The sequence below is a fragment of the Mercenaria mercenaria genome, chromosome 4 (genome assembly GCF_021730395.1).
Source record: "Mercenaria mercenaria strain notata chromosome 4, MADL_Memer_1, whole genome shotgun sequence".
NCBI lineage: Eukaryota > Metazoa > Mollusca > Bivalvia > Venerida > Veneridae > Mercenaria > Mercenaria mercenaria.
The window spans coordinates 12,932,489-12,958,876 of record NC_069364.1 but is presented as its reverse complement, the minus strand read 5'-3'; the positions used below and the strand labels follow the sequence as shown (position 1 = coordinate 12,958,876).

At 33.9% G+C, this 26,388-nt stretch overlaps 1 protein-coding gene across 13 annotated transcripts in view; it reads right to left on the bottom strand.

Annotated features, from left to right (window-relative positions):
• The window catches only part of LOC123552674 (sushi, von Willebrand factor type A, EGF and pentraxin domain-containing protein 1-like), a 42,535-nt gene extending 17,157 nt beyond the window's left edge, over positions 1–25,378 (bottom strand). For 2 of the 13 annotated variants that reach the window (XM_053540490.1, XM_053540493.1), the window contains exons 1-29: positions 24,816–25,344; positions 21,668–21,985; positions 20,928–21,299; positions 20,548–20,607; positions 19,837–20,010; positions 19,169–19,282; positions 18,285–18,395; positions 17,973–18,053; positions 16,797–16,886; positions 14,959–15,129; positions 14,094–14,270; positions 11,084–11,260; positions 10,321–10,497; positions 9,285–9,461; positions 8,914–9,090; positions 8,143–8,319; positions 7,773–7,949; positions 7,403–7,579; positions 6,634–6,810; positions 6,259–6,435; positions 5,496–5,672; positions 5,125–5,301; positions 4,360–4,536; positions 3,990–4,166; positions 2,986–3,162; positions 2,616–2,792; positions 1,847–2,023; positions 1,477–1,653; positions 473–649 (exon numbers count right to left, since the gene is read on the bottom strand). In XM_053540490.1, coding sequence (XP_053396465.1) covers positions 473–649; positions 1,477–1,653; positions 1,847–2,023; positions 2,616–2,792; positions 2,986–3,162; positions 3,990–4,166; positions 4,360–4,536; positions 5,125–5,301; positions 5,496–5,672; positions 6,259–6,435; positions 6,634–6,810; positions 7,403–7,579; positions 7,773–7,949; positions 8,143–8,319; positions 8,914–9,090; positions 9,285–9,461; positions 10,321–10,497; positions 11,084–11,260; positions 14,094–14,270; positions 14,959–15,129; positions 16,797–16,886; positions 17,973–18,053; positions 18,285–18,395; positions 19,169–19,282; positions 19,837–20,010; positions 20,548–20,607; positions 20,928–21,299; positions 21,668–21,985; positions 24,816–25,002 — 5,041 coding nt within the window. In that variant the 5' untranslated portion in view covers positions 25,003–25,344. Of the gene's footprint in view, positions 1–129; positions 307–472; positions 650–1,476; positions 1,654–1,846; positions 2,024–2,615; positions 2,793–2,985; positions 3,163–3,989; positions 4,167–4,359; positions 4,537–5,124; positions 5,302–5,495; positions 5,673–6,258; positions 6,436–6,633; positions 6,811–7,402; positions 7,580–7,772; positions 7,950–8,142; positions 8,320–8,913; positions 9,091–9,284; positions 9,462–10,320; positions 10,498–11,083; positions 11,261–14,093; positions 14,271–14,958; positions 15,130–16,796; positions 16,887–17,972; positions 18,054–18,284; positions 18,396–19,168; positions 19,283–19,836; positions 20,011–20,547; positions 20,608–20,927; positions 21,300–21,667; positions 21,986–22,806; positions 23,003–24,815 lie in introns of those variants that run through there. The other 11 variants (XM_053540496.1, XM_053540484.1, XM_053540485.1 and 8 more) reach the window with 11 other exon arrangements.
• Between the last annotated feature and the right edge of the window lie 1,010 nt (positions 25,379–26,388).

Here is a 26,388-nt window from a genome sequence, read left to right as displayed (position 1 = left end):
AATTCTAAGTGAACGGACATTTTATGGAATTATCACATAAAATTCTTATCAGAGGATTCGTTCTACTTAGACCTTTATGAAGAAATCTATTGTATGTTCATGTTTTATACGAATTGCGTAATTTCATACCGGATGTGCAAGTTGGAAGTGTTCCATTCCAAATACTGTCGGGTCCGCATGAACGCGTTAGATTACCGGATGTATGTGTGAATCCATTTTGACATATGTATATTGCAACTGAATTTTCAAGAGTACCAGCTGATGTCGTTACTTCAGCGCCCATCGAATTTGGAGGGGTGCCACAATCTACATATATGATAATACATCCTAAATCATTATGTGTAATTTATTCGGATATAACAGATATATAAATCATAATCGTCAATATACATTGTATCAGATTTCATGGCGTTACTCTCATTAAGGCATTAGTTCTTCCAGAGACTACTAAAATAACTTGGTGATTTCATACCAGGTGTGCAAGTTGGAAGTGTTCCATTCCAAGTACTGTCAGATGTACACGTCCGTTGCAAATCGCCGGAAGTATGCGTGTACCCGTCTCCACATACGTATGTAGCAACAGAGGATTCTAAGTTATTACTTGACGTTGAAACAGTTGCACCAGTTACATTTTCTGGATCTCCACAATCTGTAAATAAGTTATATGTTGCATCTTTCCGCTTATATATACTACATTTACGTTTGAAAAACAACCAACCAAGTCATTCAGAAGTAATCTCCATTGACTTCTAAAATACCTAAATGTAAAATTTTTTAGAGGAATTGAACGAACATGCTCACGCAACACTTCGACCTTTCACGACATTGGACTGATACATCTACCTTACTTCATACAGATCTGATGTTACCAAGGAAAACAGTAAGTCACCGCCTATATAATGATTATGAATATCATATGTGATACAAAATACCTTATACATCATTTATTGATCTGTCATCGTCTGAAATACTTAATGCTATTTTGCAAATCTTTCAGCAGGATCAGCTGAAATTAAATGCCTAACTTCGGGAAATGCTACATTGTACACAATTATAACATTTTCTTAATCTATCTGCATAGTTTTAAAATATTAGATAGAGAATAATTCTAAGTGGACGAACATTTTATAGTGTTATCACTTAAAACTCTTATCAGAGGATTCGTTCAACGAAGATCTTCATGAAGAAATGTTCGGAATGTAAATGTTTAAAATGATTTTAGATTTTCAGCAGTCTCAGCTGGAATCGTTACCTTATTACACACCGAAGTAGCGGAAATTCCACAATGTGCACTATAATAACATTTCCTCAATCTATCTGCATAGTTTGAAAATAATAGATAGGGAATAATTCTAAGTGAACGGACATTTTATAGAATTATCGCATGAAACGCTTATCAGAGTATTCGTTCAACGAAGATCTTCATGAAGAAATGATTGGCATGCTTTGGTTTAAACGAATTTCGTAATTTCATACCGGGTGTGCAAGTTGGAAGTGTTCCATCCCAATTACTGTCAGGTCCACATGTACGCCTTAGATTACCGGATGTATGTGTGAATCCATTTTGACACACGTATGTTGCAACTGAATTTTCAAGATTACCAGCTGATGTGGTTACTTCAGCACCCATCGAATTTGGAGGAGTGCCACAATCTACATATATGATAATACATCCTAAATCATTCTGTTTAATTTATTCGGAAATAACATGTATATAAATCATAATCGTCAATTTACATTGTTTCGGATTTCAAGATGTAACTCTCATGAAGTCATTAGTCCCACCACGGACTACTAACACGACATTAGTCATGTAAATATATCAAAGAATTAGGTGATTTCATACCAGGTGTGCAAGTTGGAAGTGTTCCATTCCAAGTACTGTCGGATGTACACGTCCGTTGTAAATCGCCGGAAGTATGCGTGTACCCGTCTCCACATACGTATGTAGCAACAGAGGATTCTAAGTTATTACTTGACGTTGCAAAAGTTGCACCAGTGACATTGTCTGGATCTCCACAATCTGTAATTAAGTCATATATTGCTTCTTTCCGCTCATATATAATACATATATGTTTCAAACACAAACAACTAAGACATTCAAAAGCAATCTCCATTGATTCCTTAAATTTCTACGTGTTAATTATTAAGAAAAACTGAACAAACATGCTCATGCAACATCTACAAATGTCACGACATTACACCGATACATCTACCTTATTTCATACAGATCTGATTTTACCAATGGAAACTAGTAAGTCACCGCCTTTATAACGATTATAAATATCAGATTTGATACAAAATACTTTATATATCATTTATTGATCTGTCATCGTGTAAAGAAATAAATGCTATTTTGCAACATTTTCAGCAGTATCGTTACCTTATTACACACCGAAGTAGCGGAAATTCCACAATGTGCACTATAATAATATTTCCTCAATCTATCGGCATAGTTTGAAAATATTAGATAGGGAATAATTCTAAGTGAACGGAAATTTTAAAGAATTATCACATAAAACGATTATCAGAGGATTCGTTCAACGAAGATCTTTCAAAATTATGAAGAAATGTTTGGAATGTTAATGTTTTAAATGATTTGTGTAATTTCATACCGGGTGTGCAAGTTGGAAGTGTTCCATCCCAAGTACTTTCAGGTCCACATGTACGCGTTAGATTACCGGATGTATGTGTGAATCCATTTTGACATACGTATGTTGCAACTGAATTTTCAAGAGTACCAGCTGATGTCGTTACTTTAGCGCCCATCGAATTTGGAGGGGTACCGCAATCTACATATATGATAATACATCCTAAATCATTCTGTGTAATTTATTCAGATATAACAGATATATAAATCATAATCGTCAATATACATTGTATCAGATTTCATGGCGTTACTCTCATTAAGGCATTAGTTCTTCCAGAGACTACTAACACAACTTTTGTCATGTAAAAATATAAAATAACTTGGTGATTTCATACCAGGTGTGCAAGTTGGAAGTGTTCCATTCCAAGTACTGTCGGATGTACACGTCCGTTGCAAATCGCCGGAAGTATGCGTGTACCCGTCTCCACATACGTATGTAGCAACAGAGGATTCTAAGTTATTACTTGACGTTGAAACAGTTGCACCAGTTACATTTTCTGGATCTCCACAATCTGTAAATAAGTTATATGTTGCATCTTTCCGCTTATATATACTACATTCACGCATGAAATACAACCAACCAAGTCATTCAGAAGTAATCTCCAATGACTTCTAAAATACCTATATGTAAAATTTTTTAGAGGAATTGAACGAACATGCTCACGCAACACTTCGACCTTTCACGACATTGGACTGATACATCTACCTTACTTCATACAGATCTGATGTTACCAAGGAAAACAATAAGTCACCGCCTATATAATGATTATGAATATCATATGTGATACAAAATACCTTATACATCATTTATTGATCTGTCATCGTCTGAAATACTTAATGCTATTTTGCAAATCTTTCAGCAGGATCAGCTGAAATTAAATGCCTAACTTCGGGAAATGCTACATTGTACACAATTATAACATTTTCTTAATCTATCTGCATAGTTTTAAAATATTAGATAGAGAATAATTCTAAGTGGACGAACATTTTATAGTATTATCACTTAAAACTCTTATCAGAGGATTCGTTCAACGAAGATCTTCATGAAGAAATGTTCGGAATGTAAATGTTTAAAATGATTTTAGATTTTCAGCAGTCTCAGCTGGAATCGTTACCTTATTACACACCGAAGTAGCGGAAATTCCACAATGTGCACTATAATAACATTTCCTCAATCTATCTGCATAGTTTGAAAATAATAGATAGGGAATAATTCTAAGTGAACGGACATTTTATAGAATTATCGCATGAAACGCTTATCAGAGTATTCGTTCAACGAAGATCTTCATGAAGAAATGATTGGCATGCTTTGGTTTAAACGAATTTCGTAATTTCATACCGGGTGTGCAAGTTGGAAGTGTTCCATCCCAATTACTGTCAGGTCCACATGTACGCCTTAGATTACCGGATGTATGTGTGAATCCATTTTGACACACGTATGTTGCAACTGAATTTTCAAGATTACCAGCTGATGTGGTTACTTCAGCACCCATCGAATTTGGAGGAGTGCCACAATCTACATATATGATAATACATCCTAAATCATTCTGTTTAATTTATTCGGAAATAACATGTATATAAATCATAATCGTCAATTTACATTGTTTCGGATTTCAAGATGTAACTCTCATGAAGTCATTAGTCCCACCACGGACTACTAACACGACATTAGTCATGTAAATATATCAAAGAATTAGGTGATTTCATACCAGGTGTGCAAGTTGGAAGTGTTCCATTCCAAGTACTGTCGGATGTACACGTCCGTTGTAAATCGCCGGAAGTATGCGTGTACCCGTCTCCACATACGTATGTAGCAACTGAGGATTCTAAGTTATTACTTGACGTTGCAAAAGTTGCACCAGTGACATTGTCTGGATCTCCACAATCTGTAATTAAGTCATATATTGCTTCTTTCCGCTCATATATAATACATATATGTTTCAAACACAAACAAGACATTCAAAAGCAATCTCCATTGATTCCTTAAATACCTACGTGTTCATTATTAAGAAAAACTAATCAAACATGCTCATGCAACATCTACAAATGTCACGACATTACACCGATACATCTACCTTATTTCATACAGATCTGATTTTACCAATGGAAACCAGTAAGTCACCGCCTTTATAACGATTATAAATATCAGATTTGATACAAAATACTTTATATATCATTTATTGATCTGTCATCGTGTAAAGAAATAAATGCTATTTTGCAACATTTTCAGCAGTATCGTTACCTTATTACACACCGAAGTAGCGGAAATTCCACAATGTGCACTATAATAATATTTCCTCAATCTATCTGCATAGTTTGAAAATATTAGATAGGGAATAATTCTAAGTGAACGGAAATTTTAAAGAATTATCACATAAAACGATTATCAGAGGATTCGTTCAACGAAGATCTTTCAAAATTATGAAGAAATGTTTGGAATGTTAATGTTTTAAATGATTTGTGTAATTTCATACCGGGTGTGCAAGTTGGAAGTGTTCCATCCCAAGTACTTTCAGGTCCACATGTACGCGTTAGATTACCGGATGTATGTGTGAATCCATTTTGACATACGTATGTTGCAACTGAATTTTCAAGAGTACCAGCTGATGTGGTTACTTCAGCGCCCATCGAATTTGGAGGTGTGCCACAATCTACATAATATGATAATACATCCAAAATCATTCTAACTAACTTAGTCGGATATATCAGATATATAAATCATAATCGCCAATTAACATTGTATCAAATTTCAAGGTGTAACCGTCCTTAAGTGATTAGTTCTTCCAGAGACTACTTAGATAGCATTTGTTATGTATATATATAAAAGAATTTGGTGATTTCATACCAGGTGTACAAGTTGGAAGTGTTCCATTCCAAGTGCTGTTGGATGTACACGTTCGTTGCAAATCGCCGGAAGTATGCGTGTACCCGTCTCCACATACGTATGTAGCAACAGAGGATTCTAAGTTATTACTTGACGTTGTAACAGTTGCTCCAGTTACATTTTCTGGTTCTCCACAATCTTTAAATAAGTAATATGTTGCTTCTTTCTGCTCATTGTGATATATTTAAGTTTGAAAAACAAACAGCCAAGTCATTTAAAAGCAATATCCATTGACTTCTTAAATAATTAAATGTAAATGATTTAGAGGAACTGAACGAACGTGCTAACGCAACACTTCGACCTTTCACGACATTGGACTGATACATCTACCTTACTTCATATAGATCTGATGTTACCAAGGAAAACAATAAGTCACTGCCTATATAATGATTATGAATATTAGATTTTTTACAAAATACCTTATAAATCATTTACTGGTCTGCCATCGTCTAAAGTACTTAATGTTTTTTTTACCCAAAATTGTCAGCAGTATCAGCTGGAATTACACATCGAACTTGCGGAAATACAACAATGTACACTTATTGTAACATTTCCTTAATCTATCTGCAGAGTTTGAAAATAATAGATAGGGAATAATTCTAAATGAACGGACATTGTATGGATATATCACATAAAATTCGTATCAGAATATTTGTTCTACTAAGATCTCCATGAAGAAATGTATTGTATGTTCATATTTTAAACGAAATGCGTAAATTCATACCGGGTGTGCAAGTTGGAACTGTTCCATCCCAAGTACTGTCGGGTCCACATGTACGTGTTAGATTACCGGATGTATGTGTGAATCCATTTTGACATACGTATGTTGCAACTGAATTTTCAAGAGTACCAGCTGATGTGGTTACTTCAGCGCCCATCGAATTTGGAGGAGTGCCACAATCTACATCATATGATAATACATCCAAAATCATTCTAAGTAATTTAGTCGCTTATATCAGATATACTAACCATAATCGCCAATTTAAATTGTACCAGATTTCAAGGTGTAACCGTCATTAAGTGATTAGTTCTTCCAGAGACTACTAACACAACATTTGCCATGTATATATATATATATATAAAAATGGTGATTTCATACCAGGTGTGCAAGTTGGAAGTGTTCCATTCCAAGTGCTGTCGGATGTACACGTCCGTTGCAAATCGCCGGAAGTATGCGTGTACCCGTCTCCACATACGTATGTAGCAACAGAGGATTCTAAGTTAGTACTTGACGTTGTAAAAGTTGCACCAGTTACATTGTCTGGATCTCCACAATCTGTAAATAAGTCATATATTGCTTCTTTCCGCTCATATGTGATACTTATATGTTTCAAACACAAACAACTAGGACATTTAAAAGCAATCATCATTGATTCCTTAAATACCTACGTGTTAATTATTAAGAAGAACTAAACAAACATGCTCACGCAACATCTACAAATGTCACATTACACCGATACATCTACCTTATTTCATACAGATCTGATTTTACCAATGGAAACCAGTAAGTCACGGCCTTTATAATGATTATAAATATCAGATTTGATACAAAATACCTTATATATAATTTATTAATCTGTCATCGTGTAAAGAAATAAATGTTATTTTGCAACATTTTCAGCAGTATCAGCTGGAATCGTTACCTTATTACACACAGAAGTAGCGGAAATTCCACAATGTGCACTATAATAATATTTCCTCAATCTATCTGCATAGTTCGAAAATACTAGATAAGGAATAATTCTAAGTGAACGGACATTTTATAGAATTATCACATAAAACGCTTATCAGATCATTCGTTCAACGAAGATCTTCATGAAGAAATGATTTGCATGCTTGTGGTTTAAACGAATTGCGTAATTTCATACCGGGTGTGCAAGTTGGAACTGTTCCATCCCAAGTACTGTCGGGTCCACATGTACGCCTTAGATTACCGGATGTATGTGTGAATCCATTTTGACATACGTATGTTGCAACTGAATTTTCAAGAGTACCAGCTGATGTGGTTACTTCAGCGCCATTCGTATTTGGAGGGGTGCCACAATCTACAAAAGTGATAATACGTTCTAAATCATTCTGTGTAATTTATTCGGATATAACAAATATATAAATCATAATCGTCAATTTACACTGTATCAAATTTCAAGGTGCAACTCTCATCAAGTGATTTGTCCTTCCTGAGACTATTAACACAACATTCGTCATGTAAATGTATCAAAAAATTTGGTGATTTCATACCAGGTGTGCAAGTTGGAAGTGTTCCATTCAAAGTACTGTCGGGTCCACATGTACGCCTTAGATTACCGAATGTATGTGTGAATCCATTTTGACATACGTATGTTGCAACTGAATTTTCAAGATTACCAGCTGATGTGGTTACTTCAGCACCCATCGAATTTTGAGGAGTGCCACAATCTACATATATGATAATACATCCTAAATCATTCTCTGTAATTTATTCGGAAATAACATGTATATAAATCATAATCGTTAATTTACATTGTTTCGGATTTCAAAATGTAACTCTCATGAAGTGATTAGTCCTACCACTGACTACTAACACGACATTAATTATGTAAATATATCGAAGAATTTGGTTATTTCATACCAGGTGTGCAAGTTGGAAGTGTTCCATTCCAAGTATTGTCGGATGTACACGTCCGTTGCAAATCGCCGGAAGTATGCGTGTACCCGTCTCCACATACGTATGTAGCAACTGAGGATTCTAAGTTATTTCTTGACGTTGTAAAGGTTGCACCAGTTACATTGTCTGGATCTCCACAATCTGTAAATAAGTCATATATTGCTTCTTTCCGCTCATATAAAATACATATATGTTTCAAACACAAACAACTAAGACATTCAAAAGCAATCTCCATTGATTCCTTAAATACCTACGTGTTAATTATTAAGACGAACTGAACAAACATGCTCATGTAACATCTACAAATATCACGACATTACACCGATACTACTACCTTATTTTATACAGATCTGGTTTTGCCAATTGAAACCAGTAAGTCACGGCCTTTATAATGATTATAAATATCAGATTTGATACAAAATACTTTATATATCATTTATTGATCTGTCATCGTGTAAAGAATTAATGTTATTTTGCACCATTATCAGCAGTATCGTTACCTTATTACACACTGAAGTATATAGCAGAAATTCCACAATGTGCACTATAATAACATTTCCTCAATGTATCTGCATAGTTTGAAAATATTAGATAGGGAATAATTCTGAGTGAACGGACATTTTATGGAATTATCACATAAAACGCTTATCAGTGGATTCGTTCAACGAAGATCTTTTAAATTATGAAGAAATGTTTGGAATGTTAATGTTTTAAATGATTTGTGTAATTTTATACCGGGTGTGCAAGTTGGAAGTGTTCCATCCCAAGTACTTTCAGGTCCACATGTACGCGTTAGATTACCGGATGTATGTTTGAATCCATTTTGACATACGTATGTTGCAACTGAATTTTCAAGAGTACCAGCTGATGTGGTTACTTCAGCGCCCATCGAATTTGGAGGTGTGCCACAATCTACATAATATGATAATACATCCTAAATCATTCTAAGTAATTTAGTCGGATATATCAGATATATAAACCATAATCGCCAATTTACATTGTATCAAATTTCAAGGTGTAACCCTCATTAAGTGATTAGTTCTTCCAGAGACTACTTACATAACATTTGTCATGTATATATATAAAAGAATTTGGTGATTTCATACCAGGTGTGCAAGTTGGAAGTGTTCCATTCCAAGTACTGTCGGATGTACACGTCCGTTTTAAATCGCCGGAAGTATGCGTGTACCCGTCTCCACATACGTATGTAGCAACAGAGGATTCTAAGTTATTACTTGACGTTGTAAAAGTTGCACCAGTTACATTGTCTGGATCTCCACAATCTGTAAATAAGTTATTTGTTGCATCTTTCCGCTCATATATAATACATTTGGGTTTGAAAAACAAACAACTAAGATATTCCAATGCAATATTCATTAATTCCTAAAATACCTTAATGTAATTTTTAAGGAGACCTGATCTAACACGCTCGCGCAACATCTAGCGATTTAATGACATTGCACTGATAAATCTACCTTACTTCATAAAGATCAGATTTTAGCAAGGAAAACAGTAAATCACTGACTGTATAATGATTATGAATATCAGATTTTATACAAAATACATTATTTATCATTTATTGATTTGTAATAATAAATTCTATTTTGCAAACTATTCAGCCATATTAGCTGGAATCATTATCTTATTACACATGGAGTCTGGGGAAATGCCACAATGTACACATATTATAACATTTCCTTAATCTATTTACATAGTTTTAAAATATCAAATAGGGAATAATTCTAAGTGAACGGACATTGTATGGAATTATCACATGAAACTCTTATCAGAGGATTTTCTCTACTAAGATTTTCATGAAGAAAAATGTATGGTATGTTTATGTTTTAAACGAATTGCGTAATATCATACCAGGTTTGCAAGATGGAAGTGTTCCATTCCAAGTACTGTCGGGTCCACCTGTACGCCATAGATTACCGGATGTACGTGTGAATTCATTTTGACATACGTATGTTGCAACTGAATTATATTGATTCCTTAAATACCTACGTGTTAATTATTAAGAAGAACTGAACATGCACTCGCAACATCTACAAATGTCACGACATTTCACCGATACATCTACCTTATTTCATACAGTACATCCGTCATGTAAATATATCAAAGAATTTGGCGATTTCATACCAGGTGTGCAAACTGGAAGTGCTCCATTCCAAGTGCTGTCTGATCTACACGTTCGTAGCAAATCGCCGGAAGTATGCGTGTACCCTTCTCCACATACGTATGTAGCAACAGATGATTCTAAGTTATTATTTGACGTTGTAAAAGTTGCACCAGTTACATTGTCTGGATCTCCACAATCTGTAAATAAGTTATTTGTTGCATCTTTCCGCTCATATATAATACATTTGGGTTTGAAAAACAAACAACTAAGATATTGAAATGCAATATCAATTAATTCCTAAAATACCTTAATGTAATTTTTAAGGAGACCTGATCTAACACGCTCACGCAACATCTAGCGATTTAATGACATTGCACTAATAAATCTACCTTACTTCATAAAGATCAGATTTTAGCAAGGAAAACAGTAAATCACTGACTGTATAATGATTATGAATATCAGATTTGATACAAAATACATTATTTATCATTTATTGATTTGTAATAATAAATTCTATTTTGCAAACTATTCAGCCATATTAGCTGGAATCATTATCTTTTTACACATGGAGTCTGGGGAAATGCCACAATGTACACATATAATAACATTTCCTTAATCTATTTAATTAGTTTTAAAATATCAAATAGGGAATAATTCTAAGTGAATGGACATTGTATGGAATTATCACATGAAACTCTTATCAGAGGATTTTCTCTACTATGAATTTCATGAAGAAAAATGTATAGTATGTTCATGTTTCAAACGAATTGCGTAATTTCATACCGGGTGTGCAAGTTGGAAGTGTTCCATTCCAAGTACTGTCGGGTCCACATGTACGCGTTAGATTTCCGGATGTGTGTGTGAATCCATTTTGACATACGTACGTTGCTATTGAATTTTCAGTAGTACCAGCTGATGTCGTTACTTCAGCGCCTGTCGTATTTGCAGGTATGCCGCAATCTACATAAAAATTATACGATAAAATATTAACAACCTTTCTGTAAAGCTTTTGCATATCAGACTTTTCATTTCATAAGATTGCCTGGTATAAAATGTACCTCCCATCTAAGGATTAGTTCAACAAAGGAATACTAAAACAACGTTCAGCATGTTCGAATATTAGAGACATTTGAGACTGCACATCAGATATGCAAGTTGGCAATGTTCTCCGTCAACTTCTATCTAATTCGTTTGTTCGTAGATACTTACATACGCCAGAGCGACAAACTAGCCAGCCAATCGGTGCGTTTATTTGCATGTTTTGATTGCGTGTTGGCGCTCTTCAAACGGACTAAAATGCTTAAAAAATCGATTTATATATGAAACTGAGTTTGAAATATATTTACGTTTACTAAGTTTTTTTTTTGTATCAGTTATCTTTGTGTATCATTTTAATGCGTATGTTTCTATAACTACATATTAACTAGTAACAAAACTGTGCCATTTTCCGCCGAACTACCAGCGGCGGCGAAATATGACTTTTGCATCTAACTGCTTAGCCAGCTAGTATTGTTAGTGGTGGCAGATATACCAGCATTGCGTCGCCGTGTGCATGAACTGCCTATATATACCTTGTATACCTAAAGTGACATTGCAAAATCGTGATTCGGTGATATTTTGATTTTTCACTCTCTACTGTTTCTGCCATGTTATCACCTGAATGCTTGCTATGCTCATTTCAAGCGTCTCAAGCGGGAATTGAGGGACGACATTTCTGTATAAAGGGAATAAGGTTTTATTTGCCATTTCAAAAGAGCATCTGCTAATGACGCATCGAGCCCAGAATAAAGAAGCATATTTAGCGTTGATTGTAAATTTATGGTGAGCTTTACAGGGATGGAAGAAGCAATAAAATCTAGAATGTTGGCTGGAGTAAGCTTAAGAGTTTTAGATAAATGTAAAGTGTCCTATGACTGTCCCTCGGGTACATTTGATCTTCAAAGAACAGTGCCTTTCGTTATATACATTTACTGAATGGTTCAAAAGAAGTAGGAAATACAAGTGACATTTTAAAAATAATGACAATCGCGCTCATCCGTAGAAGTTTGATACGCAAAAAAAAACTCGCGTTTAACATGGAAGATACATGAATGACTCCTTTATAATCTTGCAAAGTTGTACTAGTGTTTAAAATTATCGTTCCGTTTCGGGGATATATAATTTTGTATACATTCAGCTGAGAAGCTTACAAAATTCTGAAATTAGAGCATACATGAAAGTACGTTGTTCTTTAGAAATACCGGCAAGGCAGATACTCATTGAACTGCATTCTTCAAGTCTGCTGTATCAGAGAGTGGGTACGTAAATTTAGAAATGGCTGGGCAACCCTTTAAGACAGGACTTATACTAGCAGGTCCAAAATAGCAGTGACGTCAAAGAACATTGGTGAAGACGCCAGGTACACACTGTCGGTGAAAGCGTCTTTTTTTTGGCATTTCAACGGGGATACCTCATGAGATTCTCACCTAGCACTTGGGTTTAAGAAAGGTTTGTTACCGATGGGTGCCTCCCTTGGTAACCGAGGAGCAAAAGACCAATAGGGCCAAATGCACTAAAGAAACGCTAAAAATCAAATTTAGATGATAGCACAAAGCCACGCATTTTCTTTTGTACTTTCGTTTAATAGCTTTTAGTACTTTGTGTCTATATCTATAAAACTTTCCAGTGACTGACTTTCCTGACGGTGTAGGATTTGTACAGTAATAGTTTGCTTGCAATTACTGGTCTACGGTCACCTTTATGCACCCGCTGTCTGTTGTCAACGCGACTCTGTGGCCCAGAAAAATATATCCAGTTCTCCTGGTATGAATATTTGAAATAATAAACTGAATTTGAAGTCTGAACATAGACTGTGTACCATATTCCAGCACGATTTTCATTTGTTTTAGAATGGCCCTCGTACTCTCTACAAAGATCACCTTATTTGGAAATATTCATTTTATTTTACATCACACGCTTTTCTATTGTCAACATTCTACTTTTGTAGCCGAATATCTATGTTATGCAGAACAAATGTGTTGCGCCATACACAACAATATCTTTTGAAAGAATCTTCTACTCCTTTGAATAGTTTGGCATACATTTTATGATAGACAAAGGCCTATTAAATACTAGGAATATTGAAGGATATAAAACAGCATAAAAGATCACGTTCAGGTTAAACATAAACAAGTAAATGTTCTAAAATTGACCTAAATGCTTTCAAGAAATTTCATTCTTTCAGAATATATGAAAATTATCATATAAGATAGAAGAGAAATCATGCGTTTAAAACTCTATAGTGAAAGGTGTTAACTGGTAAAACATGACACTGACTGTATTCATTGGTTTAAATTAAATGTATCTTTTTTTTTCTAAACTGAAGCATCGAACTTGCTGTGTTGAATTTACATTGCACATGAATAATTCAATGATAGCCATAATTCATCGATGGAAAGTAAATATATAATGTCGAAAAGATAATATATAAAGATGAACGACTTACAATTCACTTTAGATAGAAGTGTCTTAAAACGGATGAAATACTAATTAAGAAACCTAAAACGTCTTTAGTTAGTGTCTATGATGAGGCTTTCCTAAGAGTGTAATAACAACGTTTTACGTATATTAAAAATAAACAGTTACAAAGTGGAGGATGGGCCGATGGTATTAAGCCGTTCCACAATGCATTGATACCTTATGACAAAATGAAAATATTGTTTCTTGAATGATTTAACAGTAATGGTAAATATTCCGAACAAGCTCTTTGCCACTTCAACTAAAACTGAACAGAAAAAAATCCAAAAAGGTTTACCTGGCGTGCATGTTGGCAATATTCCGCTCCATTTATGGTCAGATCCGCATGTTCGCTGAAGATCCCCAGATGTATGTGCGTATCCATCTGTACATACATATGTTGCTACTGAATTTTCAATATTACCCTTTGAAGTTGTTACTGAGGCACCGGTCGCATTTTGAGGCGGACCACAGTCTACGAGAATACAATGAATAACAGTGTATATTTCAATCATACCTGCCATTTTCTAAAAAAAATTAATCATTTCCTTTCTTGTATATCAAATCAGAGATTGTGGAAAAAACTGATTCGTTTATGACATTAATGTTTATATATTATCGGCAAACAGCTATTGATCAAGATAATCGTAAGAAGATATACGGAAAGTGTTTTCAACACTGGGTCAGAATGTCCATTTAACGATAACTTTAAAAAGTTCCTTTGAAAAGGCAATTTAACAAATAATTCTATAAACAATGAAAATGTCTAGAATGCAATTCTAGGTTCCAAGACTGCAGCCTCTTCGAACAGTAACCTTTCTGTAGTTCCTTTATATATATTTACATATCTAAATTTATAATATAATATCTAAACACTAATGCGTAGACAAAGCATAACATATAGTCAATAAAGATGAAATTATAGAGCAACAAGAAAACACCATTAAATAGCCGAAAGCAGGCCAGAAGACAAAATTTAATATCATTTTACACTGCGTCCCGTAACCACTGATCATCTCTACACTTTTCGTATTTCATATAATCTGAATCTTCAATACCACAATGAAACACGCAATGTTTGAAGGCGTTCACCAACCACATACTCTTAATAAGGATCTTTTGATTTGTTATTTGCCAATTACAGAGAAATGATAATGACTTACCAGTAATACAACTAGCATTTTCCCAAGTGCCATTCGCCTGACAGGAAATTATTTCCGCCGATGCAACGAAACCTGCATCACATGTTACGGCAGCCGTCGACTGATATGTTGTCATATTGATGACAGTAAGGGATATAGTACCATTCTGAATCTCCCTGAGATTTCCGCAATCTAAAGTAAGAAAACAAACTTTGCTAACTATAACAACATCATTTCATAGTTGCAGTTATGATATCAGAGGATAAAAAAATGTGTGCGATATTTACAACTGTGAAAAACTGAAGGGACTTAGCATGAAATGACTGTGTTTAACCAGGATTTATCACGTATAACCATTGGAAATAAAAGTTTGATCCTTTACTTAACAAATTAATTTTAGAACATTTGAATAGTCAATCGCAAATATCAAAACCCAGCTACGAAAACAAAAATGTGAGTAGTCATTATTTGAATGTGGTCTTCATTTTCAAATTACATAGTAAATGTTGACAGTGGAAATGAAGTGACCGTCAGAGGCTAAGGATAGGTGGTCTAATCACAGGTGATGAGTTTAAATGCATTCCCATGTTTCAGTATGTTGTGGTAAAAAGAGTTAAAAGACATGCCTCCAGGCGGACATCAAACTTTTGTTCTTTATAGTTTGATACCGAACAAAAGTACAGAAGTACTGTCTTTAATTGATATTTTAATAATTCTGTATGGTATAGGAGAGATCGCCGTGACGTCACACATTAACACCTGTTTATCTGGTGGTGGGCTAAACAAATGTTTTACATCGTTTGTGTATGGGATCGGAGTTTTTAAATTTTAATAACTTTTCGCTAATTTATGGATTTTAAAAATTCAAAAAGTTTTGAAATGCTTACGATTTTCATATTTTCATATTTAAATATCTTTTTAAAATGAAAAACCATTTTAAATGACATATGATTTTAATAGCGGCGTAACGATGCTCCAAAGTTTTAGAAAAAACACTGTAAGTTAAGCGTTCATAATTAATCTATTTTATTTCAAAATAATAATTAAAAGTAATCAATAAATTGCTTGTTTTATTACCTTTCCATTGATCAAAAACATATTGATATCATTTGTGTTTTAAGAAAGTTTAAGCCGTTACAAAAAATATCACTGTTTACAAAAAAAAAATGGACGCTCGGCGTCTGCCCACCCGACCTTTGTCTTATCAGTTCGAAAACAAAATACAACGGATTTGTATACAAACACGATCTCTCCTCTATACCTTTCTATGTTATACTAACTTTTGAGAGAGTGACTAATGCTTTTGAAAGTTTTCTACAAATTCTATTGACTCATAGATAAAAATTTCTTAAAACGCCAAAAATCATTTTGAAATGTATTTTTCTTGTAATTACTAACTAATAATTCCGTTTTCTAAATTTCGAAACAAAAACAAGATACAAAACTATAAAACTGGGGTGTACAGCTTTAAGCATAAAATCCATGTCCGGATATATATTATAGAGTGTCTGAATAGTCGAATCATTTTAAAAGTAACTATTATGCACTTTAAAAAATCGTAACTCGTGATAAGTCACAAATGTTATTCAAATATGTATCGGGCTCTGACGAATAAGTATTAAGTTACAGTGCGATATTATGCAAATATGCTAACATGCCTCCCGCTTTTAACGCGGCCCCGGGCCTCACTGAAAGAAGAATTAATGTGAAGATACGTTTTAAAAATGGAAGTTATAATATAAAAAGAAAATACATTGTTTTAATCCTCGCCTATTGACCACAAACCGTTCGATATGAAAAATTGCATACATTTGAAATTTGTGTCATTGACTTTGTGTTTCGTTATGCAAAGAAAGTACCTTTTGCTGAGCATTTGACAATCTCCCATTTGCCTATCACTAAACAGCTAATAGTTCCAGTGCTGTCTTCAACATCCGTTGTACTGCTATCTGAAAACAAAAAATACATTAAAATATACATATAACTCTTCCTATGTAAATTTATCCAGCTTTGGTATCAACGTACCACTGTCTGAAAACAAAAGAGCATTAAAATATATATTCCAGCTCTTTCTATTTACACATTTCCAGTGCTTGCGTCGGTATCCATGTACCACTGTCTGTAAACAAAAGTGCAATAAATATATAAAACTCTTTCTTTGTAAACAGTTCCAGTGCTTGTTCGGTATTCATCATACCATTGTCTGAAACCAACTGTGCATTAAAATATATCCAACAGTTTTTATGTTGACAGTTTCAGTGATTGCTTTGGCATTCATTGTACCGCAGGCTGAAAACAACAGCAATACATCAAAATACACCATTTTTCTCTGCTACACATATATAAAATTGAATACAGCATTATATAAATAGGAAAATATTTACTGAGCTTCAGCGAATATCGTATGATACACGGAAAACGGTCTCGGCATATATCTTAGTTATTCGTCAAAATATACAATATCTATATTTTGAGAAATATCACCAATAGCTGTAATTGTTATTTTACACTGTCGTCAACATCCTGATCAAACAAGTCGATAGTTTTAATTGAAAGGTAGCTATAATATCGTTTATGTCTATACTGAAAAGGCGAGTTTTTTTTTTTCTTATTTGGGATTTATACCGTTTTTCAATAGTATTTGGTACAAGTGCTGGCCACTCCTCTAGGATTTACTAACAACTTCCAAATAGGAAATCAGAAATAGAGGACGAATGACTTCAATCATTGTCATATCCCAAATCGTAACCTGTTGGCAGCATTCGCCGCTCCCACATCGAATTCATGACTTCTCAATTTATATTTTTCCGCTCTTCCTTCTGACCTAACTGGATGGGTATATTGCGAAAATGACGTAAAGTATATTATGTATTTCAAAGAAAGTCAGTGCCATCATAACGTGCAAATTACAGTCTAGTCTGATTACTAAGATCATACTTGCAAACTTCTCTTCAGGACAGTATATGTGAAGTAGAATAAAGTGAATTAATATATCTTTAAAGCGAAGTGACCTCTATTTACAAGATAATATTTACCATTGCATGATAGGCCTACTTGAGAATCAACACAACTCGTACCACATAACATTTGACCTTCAAGGCAAGACTGCTCACCATCTGAAACGAAAGCAAACACTCAAGAATAATAACATTTCATTTCACTCGTGCAGCAGCGGTACACAATTTTGTATGACAGCTCTGTGAACAGTGTCCATTTTATATATAACTTATAGGCCATAGTACTTAGTGATTTTGAACCTAATTTGTTATCTGACTCTTGAATGGGATGTGTAAAAATTAGCCTATTTTTTGATAGCTTTTAGCGAACAAAAATATATTATGACTTACCACACAATAATTCGTCTAAGATGTCGTCACAATGTGGAAAATTATCACACCACAAACTGTTGTCAATGCACGAACCATCGCCACATTGAAACTGGGTACCAGCACAATTTCCTGTAATGGTAGATATTAACCTTCAAATAATTTTGATTAAAATTTACCTCGGTTCAATTTAAAGACGATGTTTTTATGACAGAAGAAAGTAAAACGTCAAATGACAGAATATATTGGTAGTTTATTCTGTCTTTAATAAAGCGTTAACATTAAATATCATATCTGAATGGTATGAAATAGAATCTCCCTTAACGATTCTTCTGGAGAACAAACAGTCCTTGTTATTTATTGTTATTCACAGAACAAAATGACAAGTGAAAGCTTTATAAAGCTCTAAATAATAACCTTTATAAATTACAAACCTAATCTTAGTTTACTCGGCGGTGTTCTTTATAGAGATTCTGCAATGTATTCTTAACTTACTATTTTATAAAAATAAATTACAATTTTCAACTGATGGAGAAAATCTGAAATGTAACTTTTATCCTAAATTTTATGTTTCCAAATATTCAAATTGTTTTTAGCTTTTCGCACTGCTCAATGGTCACGTTATCTGTGTGAAAGGATAAGTTATAAGGACTGTTCCATTTCAAGACAAATCTTCCCCATTCACCCTGAAAGGGGCATTTTAAACTATATTTTCCATACTGTATTCTTACCTTTTATTTCAAAGCCTTCATCACATACAGCATTTTACCTTTTTTACAGTGCTCACTAGGTAACTTATCTGTGTGAAACGATGAATAACAAAGACTGTTCCTTCCACGATATGTCCTCCAAGTCTCCCTAAAAAGTGCATACATACTTGTATATGTTTTATATTGTATTCTTACCTTTTATTTCAAATCCTTCATCACATATAACATTAGCTCTTGCGCCAAAGGTTGTACTCCCATTGATGACAGGTGTTATAGTGCCATTGGAGATATCATACGGTGTCCCACAATCTGAAAAATATATTTCATGTTCTATGTTAATTTGCATTTCAATTTTTAGAGTTTTAGAATGGCCCTTTCACATTCAGTTTCATCAAAGAACTAATACAAAAGAATAAGGACAGAAGTTATTAATTAGATTGGTTCCAGAATGGCAAATGCACTTGTTCTGCATTATAGAAGTGGGAATACTACCACAGAGCTCAGATTTTATTCAGTGACATTATGCTAACACAAGTATTGTGTTACTGTGTTTCCCACATCAATTCTGTAGGGTCCAATATTTTAATGTGATTTTATTTATTCTCAGTTGCTCTGAAAGTTAAAATACCTTTATTGAAAATGTTTCAGTGCCAAAACTGTTCGATGAACAACAATCAAACTGGGTATTTTGTAAATTAAACAATCATGGTTAAAATGGCAACAGAAGACGCTACAGTTTATATTACTTATATTTCGCTACAAGCCATTCATTGCAACCATCAACTAATCAAATTAATTGCCACGTATTTAAAGGACACATGTTTAAAACAAAACTTATGTTTAATTCAAGTATATATCTTAACCTTTGAGTGAACACGCAGTATTTTCCCACTGGCCTGTATCTAGACAACTGACATTTAAATCGTCTGACTCATATCCATTGTCACAGCTGACCTTAGCTAATGAACCGTAACTACTGTTGCTGCTATCGACGAGTTCCAATTTTCCATGTGGAATAAGGCCCGGAGCTCCACAGTCTGCAATAATTGTAAATGACATATTTTATCAATTGAAATATCTATCAGAAATCGACGTCAATTTACTGTAGATAACATTGCCTCATTAAAAAATAATTCTGTATAACTTTCAACGTTAAAGGAAAGTGGAACAAAACTGGATTTGGTCGAGAACATATTGCACAAAAAGACTACAACCTGTCAGTAATTCAAAAGAATAATACAGTTCCATATTTCATTACTACTTGGGGACTGGATACATAGGTGGCTCATGTGTCTGTTTTCATCTCTGTTCTTGACTTATCTATAATGGCTCTTCAAAACAATAACAGCTAAATGAAATGAATTACTAGATCATTTTATTTTATAAAACATTGCAATTTTACCATGGTTATTTAATACAAGATTTACTAGTAAAGATAATTGACCACACTTTTACAACAAGACATGTCATCTAGTGTCAAAAGCATTAAAGATAAATGAAATTGACACAAGCTTTATTTTGTCTATTTCTGCTATGACTGACTATTATACATATATTCATTTTACAATACTTACCACGGCACACGGTTTGTTGTTCGTATTGGCAGCTGAGTTTAAAAGCAACTTCTTCAGACACTGAAATGCAAAAGAATGACGCTTTACTCTTATTTTAGCTAATAATTTGATCAATAATAAATTCGAAAGTATTTTTTTCTGTTATTTAAGAACAATTCTTCTTTCATAGGGTATGTGTTTATTTTAATAGCAAATTAGTACTGTATAAATGCTTACTAAAGGCCTGAATTTTGAGTATACATTTGTTGTTATCGTAAAGAGAAAACCTGGCTTTGATAGTAATCAGCAAAACAAAAGCCGATACTCAAGAACAGTAACAGTTACATTTGTAAAATATTTTAAAAGATCAAACTAGATCTAATAATTATCAATATAGTTACCTCTAAATCCGAGGAAAATGTATCCTTCTTGATTTTGTGCAGAATTATCAATGAAATCAATTTTCACATAATTGGTGCTAAAGCTTATTTCATCTATCCTGTTTTCATAATAAGATTTACAATTGATCGTACTGAGAGATGTACTTGTACCATCAACAAAGTCAATAGTTTGTTCACAAGTTGTTTCATCTAAGTACAAGTCTGCATCAATAATATAAAGTTTTACACTCGACGTGCACGAGAAAACTTCTAAAGAACACGAGCACGTGCTATTCCTAGTCGTCACGGATGGATAATTCTCGCTTGCTAGATACAGTGGTTCACCTGCTGATGTTAGCGTTTCTTCTGAGCAAATTGAAGTCGTCCTCAATGCTGTATACAAAAAAAATTATTAAGACAAAATTAAGTTTAAACAATTACAAAAGTCAATACGAAATACTTTTTATACACTGTTACAATGTAGCAGAAATGTTATAGTCAACTAGCTAGGATGGAAATCTCTGAACATATGACAGAGATGTTGGACATATTGTTTCAGGAAATTCGACATCTGGAAACGGTGAAAGTAAGACTGTATGATAAGATTCATACGCCATGCACCTGTCAATATGTCGTATTCTGTAATACTATGATAATTTGTTTCACATTACCATTTTGTAATAAAGAGTGTTATTAAAGCACAAAGACGAGTTTGGATTTTTATTCTAAATCTTAAGAAAGTTTTAAATTTTCCAACTTACCAGGTATGCAGTAATATTTTACAACATAGTAAGAAGGGTCATGAACACCCCCACTTCCAAAGTCACGTACACCATCAAGCTGGACTAGGCTACATGCATTTTCTCCCGAACACTTACGACGGACAGCCTGGATAACGCCAGTATCTGCACCAGCACTAAAGTGACTGCTGTCATAGGGACAGCATGTGCCTGAGCAAGTCGCATGGTACCAAAAGTACAACGAATGCACTGCGATAATTTCATTGCTTCCACATGTTACATTTATAGGAAGGTCACACGATGTGACATTTTTCAACTCTTCTTGCGGTATAAGTTGACCTGAAATAGTTCAAAACAAAAATACGAAACTCCAATTTAAGCTAGTTTGATTCCCTCGTTTCTCATGTTTATATTTAAATAAACATTGCCAATCGAAGAACCTTGTTAGAGCGAAACAGATTTAGACAAGACTTTGTTTTTCAATTTATATAAAGGAATCAAAAGTATATATAAGAACTTCGAATAAAGGTTTAGAAACGTTATCTTCTCGCCACTGTTTGAATGATTACAGCAGTAATTGTCTTAGTACTGCTTAGTTAGATAGTTAGGATATTTAGACTATTTTCTTTAAGAGTTGTTTGAATTACGTTTATAATAGCTGTAACCTAAACACCATATGAATAGAATTAAGAAATACTATTCTGACCGATCCTTCATACATTTCTTAAATATTTTATCAATGCATCTTGTATACAAACATCTCTCCCCGTAAAATAATAACACTACTACAGTTCGATTATTAGGTCATACGTGTTTACACGTTTTCAAACCAAAATTTCTCTACTTACAAAATGACCTTTCTAATTTTTGATTATGTTTTGTTTTAGCTTGAGCTCATGTTTTTCATATACTAGAAACACTAAAATATGGAAGCCGGAGTTAAGGTTACAAAACGCAATCTTTAATGTTAACAAACTTGATGTTTACAAAAACGAACTGTAGTAGACAGGAATAAAATTATTCAGAAAACATTTATCAATAATACTCTTCACCTGAGTTACAGTGATCGTCAAAATGTAAACCCATTAATGTAAAATTAAGTTTATAGCTCTACAACAATTATCTTCTACCTGATCAATTGATTATTCAAAAACTGTTACCTGTAATAAAGTTTAAAACCTGAATGAAAAATATCAAACAAAAGGAATATTCATATAGTTCCATGTTTAGTCCGTTTAGAATAATATATTTTGAATCCTCCTATATTAAAACGTGATACATTTTAATTTCACTTCCTGAATGAAGGAATGTTAACTGCCGTCGCTCCTATTAATTTTGAATAGAATAACATTAAAATATTAAGTTTCACAGTGTACACATGCTAATTGAAGCGGGTAGCGTATCATCGACAAATAAGGATAGTAGAAAATTTATCTTAGGTGCTAAGTTGATAGTTTTACATAAGAATTTAAAAGTTTTTCATGACATTAATTCGTTCTGTATTAGTGCTTATTTGCTACAGTTGTCTTTACCTGACCAATCGCAAATAAAATTTATAAAACCATCACGATAAATGATGAACATAGTCAAAGTAAGAAAAAACAACTTTTTTATGTCAAACACATGCCAGTCAAAATAAAAACCAAATGTCACTCTAAAGTTTGTCCTGTTTCTGAACGTGTGTCCCTCTTATGTATGTACTACAGTTATATGCAGAACAAATTGTGCCTTTTGTTTGTATCGTTGCAAAAGAAAAACATAGTATTTCATTGTGTCATCAGTTTTGAGAGAATACTGGAAAAAAAACATTGCCTCTACGGCAGTCGACAATGATTAAGATAAATTCGAGCTGTGGTTCTGTACACCTTTTTATAATAACTACAATGTAAATATTAATTTAAAATTGGACTTGTAATCTTATACTACCGTGCTGAATGACAGGCACTACAATTCACGGTGCGTAACATTACAGTAACTTTAAACAACTGAAACATTATACTTGTGCGCAGTACTATATATCTAGCTTTTATATTGCTGTATCAAAAACTAAGCATTTTAGTGCAAGGGTCAACAGGTATTGTGGTCAGGGTACGTTTCCTGAATAAAAGGGTCTATTTTCATAGGCATTTATTTTTCTGATTTTTATTGAACTAAGCATTCGATCGAATGAGTAATCGTTGTGTAAAAAAAATGAATGATTGAATTGAATTTCATAGCTCCATTTGACGTTCGGGTCTTAAAACTAAAATAATGTGTCAAACTAGGAACGGTCAGCCATCCAGGTAGATTCTGCTCACTTTGGGACACTATTTCAAAAACCGTTGGAATATGTTATAAAATATAGATCAAGTAAAAGTCAGTCATCTGCAGACAATACCATACTGGTCTTATAAGTTTGAAACTTTGGCACATTTTTTGTTTCAAATATAGTATCCTGAAACTCGTGTTCATTGTATAAACGACTGAATTGACTGTTTGAAAATGCTATACAATAAACAGCTACGTATGTGTGTTACATTCGCTCTACTCTATCCTAGCAAATCTCAAAATTCTTTTCTCATGATTCCTTCTTGCGCTAGTATTAACGCGTTTTACATGTGCTCAGCTAATGTGTACGTGTATACATTTCAAATACTCATATTTCAATGTGAAGTGCTTTATGGGCCACTGCTTTCTTCGAATGTGGCTTTTCCTGGTGAACTTTTGTACATTTTTGCATAATTCAACTGCCACTTGTGTAGAGAAGAACAAGTTTGTGCATAACCGCCAAACTGCACTTAGAGATCAAACTTCTTATATTGAATGAAGGTCCGAATTCATAATTATTTCTGATTTTGTTATGCTTATTTTAGTACATTCCCGGATGTGTAGCACCCAGCTGAACAGGTCCGTCCGGGATTTTGACGAATCTCTGACAGATGAGAATGATTTTAGTGTTAATTGTAAAATATTTATAGAAACACCCAATACGTTAGTTGTCAAGATCGGTAAGTTCATTTAAGGCTATCATATTTACTTGTATTTAAACGTGAAAAATAATATTTTGATCTTACTTTCACAATATCAAATGTCGCCCTATTGCGTCATCCAGTACAAACTATGGTTTTCGGGACTGGTAGAGGTTAAAAATATGACAGACACTATAATGTTGAAAAAGGTGAATGTTTACCTTGACATTTTGACAGGACACAATGCGTCTGAAGTAGTTTGTCCTCCGCCTTTGGTTCATGTTTTACAATGTTTTCAATGTTATATGTAATTATCTTCTGGTATGGTGAATACTTATGTTGATGAGACTTTCCCACGCTTGAGGTAAATTCAGATTTTGTATGTATATTATCTTCCCAAACTGACATTTTCCTTGTATGGCGGTGGTCTAAATATTTTTATTTCTTTTTTATTCAAACAGGAAGTTAGATAAATATGAATGAAGTAATGAACAAAGAGGAACTATCAAAATAATTCGTTTTTATCCTGTTGTACGATAAAAGAGAATGATTACTTCACGAGTCTACAACATAGATGTAGTTTGTTATTATTATTTTGTCATTAACAGGACGAGAGTCGCGTTAATCCAACTCCGGGGTGTAAGATGGAGTCTACCAGCACCGTTGAAAACAACGAAAAATCTCGTCCGATATGGAAGAAATTAAGTTGACTGCCGTGCTGTAAATTTTTAATCCCAAAGTGAAACAAATAGTTAGCAAACAAGAAATTCTAACAGCATGTGGTGCAATTTACGTGATAAAACGCACACCGACGAAACCAATGTAAACAAGTCGTGCGTATGTTTTTAATATAAATAGTACAAGCAGTATAATGTAATATAATACGAGATAATGTAGCCTTGGCTTTTAGGTCAACTTAAAACATGTTTCTTTTTGTATATACTAACATTGTTAAGCAGTCATGCACAAAAAGAAAGTTGGTAAAATGTTTATATATTCCCTCTGTTTAATTAACATCTAAATTGTTATATATCTTGAAAGTTTTGCGTTTGTAGGATTGCGTAAATTAAATGAAATAACCCAGTTTAGGAAATATATGTGTAATAATTTTGACTGCCCGTTCAAAAGATCTTGCCACGCTTTAGTAAAGAAAGGAAGATAAAAACAAACATTAACCAATAAAACATCTTACATTTGCGGTTTTATAAGTCCCCATCATTTAACGGATCCTATGGACGATCCGTTTTGTGCATTGGATTCCTATTCTATTCATGCCAAAGGTGGTTAACTAGAGACCATACGGAAAAAGAAAAGTATATGTTCGGGTCTCAAAAATTCTAGGCTCTCCGTGGTCGAATGGTCAAGGTCATTCACTTCGAATCACTTGCTTCTCACTTATATGGGCTTTAACTTCGTTTGGGCATATAACTCTCCATTTGAGGAAGCCATCCAGTTAGCTTACGGAAGGTAGGAGTTTCTATCCAGATGCATGTCCATGCCCATGCCTGAAACAGGAGTACCTGGGATCTTCATTCACCATCACAAGCTGAGAAAGTCGTCATATGACCTAAACTGTGTCGGTTGACTTTCAACCAAACAAAAGAAATCGGTTCCTCCATGGCCGAATAGTTTAGGTCGCTAACTTCAAATCACATGCTTCTCACCATTGTTGCATTTCGAAACCTTGCTTCTGGTGTAGTTTTCTTTCACATGAGGAAGCCAAACAGCTATCTTAACGAATGTCGTTGGTTCTAGTCGGTGCCCTTAATAAAATAATGCACGGAGGGACTCCTG